Below are 8,340 nucleotides of genomic sequence, written 5' to 3'. Positions count from 1 at the left end.
ATAATTGATTTCAATAATGTTCGATACCAACGTAACGAGATGACCCTTCATCCAACACAGCATTACAGACTCAACGGACCATCAACTTATCATGGAGTTTGGATTCTCTGTTTATACATATTTTCTGTGGTTAATCATGGTAAGTGTCACCATTTTTTTCTTTTTTACAGAAATTAAAGGGTGCATGTATGTGTAATTAGCAAGATGTAAAGTGTAGGGTTGGCAAGCAGAACAAAAGTAGTCTATTCAAAGTCCCCACAACAGAAAGAATGCCCCATCTTGAAGCCAAGAAAACATCAACAATTATGAAACAGCGAACATGTTTATTCAACAATTTCCTTTTCCAGTTTGACTTGCAACTGTGGTGATAATGAGGTGAAGTGGTCATATTCCATACACACCCCCACCCCATCCCTCTCTCCTCTCTCTCCCAAATTTCTGTTGCTTCTATATATTAACAAGGAGATCTGACCCACACACAAGAGAAGGGATCTAACTACCTTTGGCCCTTGGTGGACTCGCCACATGATATGAAGAATACCAAAGAAGCTTTTTGCCACATGAAGTGATTGTAAGGCTGGTTTGGTATAGGATATCAAACCGAAACTAGTATTCGGGATCCCAAACGAAATTTTTCGGGACAGAACTTTGAAAACGAATCCCAAAAGAAATTTTCTGGAATCCCGAAGTATTTTAGAGATTTCGGAATAAATTGGGAATCCCAAATTGAAGGAATGCCTGTTATGTACCAGAATAAAAAAAAGAAGAAACAAAGCAGAAGAGCAAAAAGAAGAAACAAAAACATACAACGAAGCAAGAACAAAATGTGCAGAGCTGATTAGGGCATTGTTCATGGCAATTTAATATGTTAACCCTAAACCCTTCTACGAAAACAAGGTTTCTCCAAACAAACTAAACGAGAAGAGAAACAGGGCTCAATTTGTGATAGCAGAATGGCACAAGCGACACGGACAAAATGATCCTAAAAGGTCTTCGCAAACATTTCGCATACCTCAATCCGGAAAAGAGAAAAACATCTCGAGACAGAACGGAGCCATTTGCGTGTGAAAAAACTTATAACCCTGTGTTAAAAAGGATTCTTTTAGCAAATGCTTTTACATCTGTGACAACTGCAAATGCAAACCTTTTGAAGCTGAAGCAACAAAGTGGTAAGTTAAGAGCAACATCACCTGCTAATTCAAATGCGTATGACAAAAATGACGATTTGAATTTTTTTAAATGAACAGAACTATGGTACAGGCAGTATTACAGAATATAAAGGGATATCGAGAGAGAGAGCCGTGGTCGTGGCTCTGTGTGGTGAAGGAAGGCTCCAGCCGCTCCACAGTGAGGGATGAGAAATCGAGAGAGAGATATCAGATCAGAGAGAAATTGGCGAGGATGACTGGATGAGAGAGCAGGCTGAGCGGTGAGGTGAGGTCGAGAGAGAGCGACTGAGTGAGGGTTTTATTTGGATTCAATGGCTGAGATTAAATCTCAATCAAATCCGGCGGCTGTTACAATTTCAAATATATATTTTTTATTTCGGTTTGGTTTGGGATTACCGAACGAATGAAAATGTGATACCGATTCTCGTACCGAAATTTCGGGATTGGTTCGGAATTGGGTACTAAAATTTTCGGGATTTTCGATTTGGGATTTTTTCAATTTGGTTTGAAATTTTCGGTATTTTTTTTCACCCCACAACTAACTGTTTAATCCATTAACATTATTGCTCTAAAGAAAAAAATATAGCACTAATTTAATATATATATATATATATATATTATTTAGTACTTGTCATAGGGTTATTGGTTATCTCATCAACGTAATTTACCTTGCAAGTTTTCCATCTGCTCATGCAACAACATTTGTATGGCATGATTATAAATTTCTTAATTATAATAAAATGACAAAGTAGGTCAACCATTTACTTGCCGGATCTCTATTCTTTTAAAAATATAGGAATTAGTTGTGAGACTCACACTACATCGAATTTTAACGATTCAAATCATATATTTTTTAAGTTGCACATCATAGATTATCTTTGCAAAATATTAGATAAACTGTAAATATTTGAGGCATCTAATTGAGTTCAAAGAATTAACAAACACTATGTTCTAAAAAACACTGAAGTTTCATCGAGACAATTAAATAGGCAAATTGTTAGGATTGACACAACTACATCAAACTTTAATGATCTGAACAGTCTATTTTTAAGTTGCACCTCATAGATTATCCTTGCAAAATATTAGATAAATTGGAAATATTTGAAGTATCTAATTGAGTTCAAAGAAATTGACAAACACTATGTTCTTCATCGAGACAATTAAATAGGTAAATGGTTCAGATTGAAATAAATTTTTACAACAATAATCTATAAATCAAGACTTATAAAATAAACAATTCGATTTGAAATGAACCTCACAAACTAATCCCCATTTTTATATCATTCCCTTAAAAAGGGACTGCATAAGTTATTATTCATCATTTTATTAGTGTGTAATCTAAGTATGCAGGTACAAAAAGAAAAATTAATTGTTTTTGTCCCCTAGCCAAACTTGACCCTGTTAAGGCCAAAAAAATGGTTTGGGATCAACTCCAAGTGACCCCCTTGATTGTCTAGTTGGTGACGCTTTGGTGCCCACCATCTTTTGACGAAATGACTAAATGAATTGCCTGAAGTTGATGTTTCTGCATACTGAACGCACAAGCCTTTTAAAACGACATGATTTTGAACCTGATCTTTAGTTCTCGTTTTCTTTTACAAATGTTTTAAAAGAAAAAAAAAAAAACAATGAACCTCCTTGTATCCACACCCAACCCCGACTACTTCCCCCCCCCCAAAAAAAGTCCAAATCACTGTCATATCATCTCCCAAATAGGACAGGAGCCACCATAACCCCCCAAACCCGCCACCACATGCGGCCATTTTGCCACCGAGCCACTACTCTTTCCTCTCTCATATTTTCATCCCTAAAATTTCAAGTAACTTTTAAATTATAATCCCAAATTTATGGTTTATGAAATTGAAATTGAGGTTTAAAAAAATTAAACATTTTTATCAACTCATTGATTATAAATCTTGAATCCGTCGCTGCTCATATATATATATATATATATATATATATATAATTCTAATCCATAGATTGCAAAGCGGTAGGTTGATAAACATATATTACAATATATCCTAACACTTTATTTATGCACACTATCTAGGGTATACTTCAGTGATAGATCTTTCATCAACGAACGGAGATGACTTGCTGATAGATTGATCGAATTCCAGAGTTGTCTTTGATGTGTTCCCTACTGCTCTACTTCGGAGGAAAAATGCCGGTTGTTTAGTTAATGGCAGATTGACAGAGTAGCTTAAGAATAACAAGGGTGAAATGCCAACTTAGTCCCTGAACTATTACCTCAATGAAAATTAGGTCCCTGAATTACTTTTTGGTAAAATAAGTCCCTAAATTCATTAAGCATTGCTAATTGCATCCCTACTATTATATTCAAAGCTATTTTATCCAATTTTTCGTCAACTTAAGTCACTTGAGACACTTTGAAGTGTAATACCATCCTTTTTTCGCCTATAAGTCCTTAACATTTCATATAGGTTACAAATCTAACGTATAATTTATCCTCAAAAGTTAACTCCATACACTATTTCTTTATGAACAATTACCAATCAACCCTCCAATGTGTATCACATGCAAGTAACGTGACTTAAATTGATGCAAAATTGAAAATAGTAGCTTCGAATATAATATTAAGGATGTAATTGGCAAATTTTTATAATTCAATGATTGATATTTTTGAAGAAAAAAAATAGTTCAGTGACCCAATTTTCACTCAGATGATACTTCAGAGACTAAATTTACAGAAAAGAACACAATCTTCATTTTATACTCTATGTAAGTCTGTACTTGCTAAATAATACATGGAAAAAAATAGAATGTACAATTTGAGGAAGATGCTGGAAAATGATCGTTACGATAGTAAGTATCAAAATGTTTAATTCGGTTATTACCGATTAAAGGCCTCACTAGACCCTATCAATCACGTTATGTGAAAAATCAAGATATTGGTGAAATTCAGGATACATATTACATTTGCATCTTTGATGTTTTCAATCCTAACAATGGTCAATCATCGTTGTCAAGTTTCATGTTTTCTAACAAATAAATATAAATAGATGTAGAGTCCGAGCACTAGTAGAATTTTATGCGATTGTATATATAAGCGGATATTACAATACGTAGCAACAACAGCTTATTTATTCACACTATCTAGGGTATACTTCAGTGATGGATCCTTCATAAACGGATGGAGATGACTTACTGATAGATTGAGTGGAGTCCAGTGTTGCCTCCGACATGTTTTCCATTGCTCTGCTTTGGAGAAAAAATGCTGGTTGTTGAGGTGATGGCAGAGTAAGAGAGTAGCTACTGAGCATGAGAACTACTGATTGCATTGTCGGCCTATCAGCTGGATCTTCCTGAACACAAAGTAAGCCGATGTGGATGCATCTGATTACTTCAGTCCTCGAATAAAAGTCTCTTAGACACGGATCCAACAATTCCAAAGGTGCCCCATCTCTCCATAACTTCCAAGCCTACATAAAATTCCAAAGTTTAATTCATGATGCTATGTCAATGCAAGAGAACAGAACACTACACTTTTCATTTTAAGCTTACATGGCTCATGAGGTCCTCAGTTGCATCAGTCTGAAAGAATTCACTGTTCTTCTTGCCACTGATGATTTCTAGCACTAAAACACCAAAACTATATAGATCGGACTTGACAGAAAAATGTCCGTGTCTTACATACTCGGGAGACATATAACCACTACAAGGAGCACAACCATCAGTATAGAAATTATGACAAAGCTGTAACGAGAGAACATTTCAGATTCAATTTGATAATTGCAAAACAAAAGTGGTCGTGAGAAAAGAATGAAATAGGTAACTTACAATGTTCCAACAATTCTATTTGTGTTTGCTTGAGTTTGATTAACCCCAAATATCCTAGCCATGCCAAAATCAGATATTTTTGGATGCATCTCCCCATCTAACAATATGTTGCTAGCTTTGAGATCACGATGTATAATTCTAAGTCGGGAATCTTCATGTAGGTACATGATTCCTCGAGCAATTCCTGAAATAATCTTGTAACGTCTTGACCAATCCAATTGCCCTTGTCTCTCAAGGTCTGCAAATCATCAAAATCAAGTTATCATTGACGAACTGCTATTGCAATAGGGAAAGACTATTAGATTTCTGAGTGTACAAACCAAATAGGAAACAGTCTAGGCTTTTGTTGGGCACAAATTCATAAATAAGAATCTTTTCTTGGCCTTCCAAGCAGAATCCCGATAGCCTAACCAGATTTCGGTGTTGAAGCTTGACTACCAATACCATCTCATTCTTAAACTCTTCCGTGCCTTGGTCAGAGTTCCTTGATAGCCTCTTCACAGCTACTTCTTGACCGTTTGAAAGTATACCCTGCGAGAAAACTTCAATCAAACAATGGAATGTCCACTCATGGCATTCATGGCATTCATGGACAACTTCTGAGGCTCCAAAATTTTTCAGATTTTGCATGCATATAAATTGGAACTTTGTAGACCTGAAGGAGCACTCATATCATATACAGATTAACATACCTTGTAAACTTTACCGAAACCGCCTTCGCCTAACTTGTGATCATCGGAGAAATTGTTCGTGGCTGCTTGGATGGCAGCAAAATCAAATTGCAAAGACCCGACAGTAGTAATGTCATTGTCACCTGCACAACCAACCAAACCATAGAAGCATAATGTTTATAGACGAGGAATAAATGAAAGGAGAATAAACGAGAATAAACAAGAGGAGAATTGCAGAAGAATATATTTGTTTACCGCTTGGTTCGTCTGCTGCTGCTTGATTGTACTTCTTTCTTGCTCTCCTAGTTATGCAGCAGTACCCAACAACAATGAGTAGCACAGATACAGATATTGGTACAACAATGGCAACAACTGTAACAGTTGGGATTTTGCTTTTTCCTGTAAAATAAACAAAAAATATTTTCCAATGAACTAATCTCATAATACCAGAAATTACTTGACTGGGGCTTCTAAAAGTTTTAAAATGTTTGTTCGCTTTACCTTTAGGCGGAGGAGGAGGAGCCCCTGGTGCAGGCTCAGGGGCTGTGGCGTTCTGGGCGTAGAAGGGGTAGTTTGCATACCTAACGTTACAACTCGGATGCAGAAGGCGTACCGCTAGCTTTGTTCTACAACAAATCATCCATTCCACTATGACAAGCCTAATGCAATAGTCGCAAGCAGGCGCGGACAGGTCCTGTGTGCACTGTCCAAGGATGTACAGGTGAATCAGATCACTGACGTTCTCTTTTTTTGTAGCGAACTTGTTGGCGTCGTTGGCAGCCTCGGTAGCCACCTCGTTCATACTCGTCGCCACCACCTGGTCGAACCGAGTCTGGTCGGTGGCGTTACCCTTGTCCCACATGTACAGGGGGGTCAACGGGGAGGCGGTGGAGAAGAATGACTCGTTGGAATAGCGTAGCATGCAGTCGTCGTACCAGATCACCACCTGTTTTTTAAAGGAGCAGAGTTGTGGGGCCTCGGCGATTGCGGTGGCGACACAGGTTTCGCAAGCGTCGGTGCCCACGACGTCGCCGCGGCAGAGGAAAAGGCCGTAGACGGCGTTGTTTGTGGTTTGGACTGTGGCGTTGTAGAAACCGGTGGAGCGGTTAGCGTTGGAGGAGAGGGCGGAGAGGAGGCGGTTGAGATTGGACTGGAAGGTGGAGTTTGGGGTGAAGGTGGTGGTGTTTGGGCAGAGTTGAGTCAGGTAATCAGCTTCCGTACTGGTCGGAAAGCTGAGCAGAGTAAAAACGGAAATAATCAAAAGAAGGGTAGTAATGTTTTTCATTTTTTGATGATTGATCATAAAATCATAGGTTTTTGTATTGAGTAACAACAAAAGCAATGCAGGAGTGGTAGCTTGACTTTCAGTTTTGAGTGTTCACCAGAAGAGTTCCTCTCATTAAATAGACCTGTAAACGTACGGGCTGGGTTGACTGAGTTTGGAATGGGTTGAATCTGACCTGTTAATCTAACAGGTTACTCAAATTCAACTCATTAATCTAATAATTCATCTGTTTTATCTGTTAACACCTGTTAACATTTTATTTTATTATTATTATTATTTTTTTTTTTTGCAAAAATAAGAGAATGCATATTCGTTTACATTAAAAATTTCCCATCTGCAAGGTATGTATGGTATATTATTATTTAATTATTAAATCATTATAATACATATGTTTACGTATTATTATTAAATCATTATAATCGATCTGGGCATTTGTTGCTTTTTTGTATGGTAATCCTTCTTCTGTCATCCCCTTTTTGTATGGTTATCCTTCTTCTGTCATGTCCCAAAAGAGGAGCAAAGGGAAGGTCGGAGGGTCTGCCCGGGAAAATGAAATAAAAATAATTGATTGAAAGAGAGAGAGATATATATATACACACACATATACAGTTATTCTTATCATATTTTTGTTGCACAATTATATACCGGATGGTATGTGATATGGAGAGCCACATCATCTAAATTAATTAGCATTTAATTTCAAAATGTTAATCAATAATTAATTAAAAGATTGTAATTAAATGATGATTGTGGTATACGATGAGTCTTCTTCTACCATATAAGATTATTTAAGTGTTTTAGTTAATAAAAATATTGAAATTAAATGATGTAGCTTATCCAACTCATTTGTCATCCAAGATGGTAAAGAAATACGGTATAAAATTATGGTAAGAATAGCATTACTCATATATATATATATATATATATAGGTGATGAATTAATAAATAAAATTCAATGTTTATTTCCTTGGAAGCTGATGATATTGTAGCTATGTAGGCGGAAGGAGGAGAGACAGAGAGAGTGAAAATGAACCCAGAAAGGATGGAAAAGCGGAGGTGGGCGGTGGGCGGCTGACGGAAAGAGAAGTGAGCATCCAAATCCAACCCGTTAAATAACGGGTTGTTAGCAGGTTTCACTTATTCACTTAAAATGATCCATTATTTAACGGGTTGACCCGTTAACCATCCAATCCATTAAACATTCATCCAAATACTCTTTTTAACGGGTTGGGTCGGATTAACGGGTCAAGTTTAAAATGCCACATCTACTCTCATACAACCGGATTTGGATAATTCTAGAAAGACTAAATTTGTAAACAACATTTTACAAATTAAATGATATAGAAGTTGATAATTGAATTATGACTTAAGCATTAATAATGTACTCATTCATATTGGTAACACATTATTTAATT

At 36.6% G+C, this 8,340-nt stretch overlaps 1 protein-coding gene across 4 annotated transcripts; it reads right to left on the bottom strand.

The window, feature by feature from the left end:
- Positions 1–2,055: 2,055 nt before the first annotated feature.
- Positions 2,056–7,026, bottom strand: LOC103932999 (cysteine-rich receptor-like protein kinase 10). Of its 4 annotated transcripts, none has more exons than XM_048587855.1 (8): positions 6,143–7,026; positions 5,897–6,040; positions 5,663–5,784; positions 5,291–5,501; positions 4,971–5,208; positions 4,695–4,845; positions 4,339–4,612; positions 2,056–2,701 (listed from the first exon to the last, which is right to left on the bottom strand). In XM_048587855.1, the coding sequence occupies exons 1-8, from the start codon at positions 6,942–6,944 to the stop codon at positions 2,667–2,669; spliced, it is 1,977 nt and encodes a 658-aa protein (XP_048443812.1). In that variant the 5' UTR covers positions 6,945–7,026; the 3' UTR covers positions 2,056–2,666. The 4 variants fall into 4 exon arrangements, with proteins under 4 accessions (XP_048443812.1, XP_048443813.1, XP_048443814.1 ...); XM_048587856.1 differs by lacking the exon at positions 2,056–2,701 and adding an exon at positions 3,129–3,320; XM_048587857.1 differs by lacking the exon at positions 2,056–2,701 and adding an exon at positions 3,129–3,317.
- Between the last annotated feature and the right edge of the window lie 1,314 nt (positions 7,027–8,340).

This window comes from the organism of the source record quoted next, unplaced genomic scaffold (assembly GCF_019419815.1).
Source record: "Pyrus x bretschneideri cultivar Hongxiangsu unplaced genomic scaffold, Pyrus_bretschneideri_v1 Contig27, whole genome shotgun sequence".
Classification (NCBI taxonomy): Eukaryota; Viridiplantae; Streptophyta; class Magnoliopsida; order Rosales; family Rosaceae; genus Pyrus; species Pyrus x bretschneideri.
The sequence above is the reverse complement of the archived record's forward strand: the minus strand, read 5'-3'. Positions and strand labels throughout refer to the sequence as shown.

Excerpts from the sequence above, each read along its gene's own strand:
- LOC103932999 (XM_048587854.1), bottom strand. The coding sequence starts at position 6,944 with ATGATCAATCATCAAAAAATGAAAAACATTACTACCCTTCTTTTGATT. Across the intron at positions 5,209-5,290 it reads CCTAGACTGTTTCCTATTTG|ACCTTGAGAGACAAGGGCAA; the intron begins GTTTGTACACTC and ends GATGATTTGCAG. Across the intron at positions 4,613-4,694 it reads CTGAGGACCTCATGAGCCAT|GCTTGGAAGTTATGGAGAGA; the intron begins GTAAGCTTAAAA and ends AATTTTATGTAG.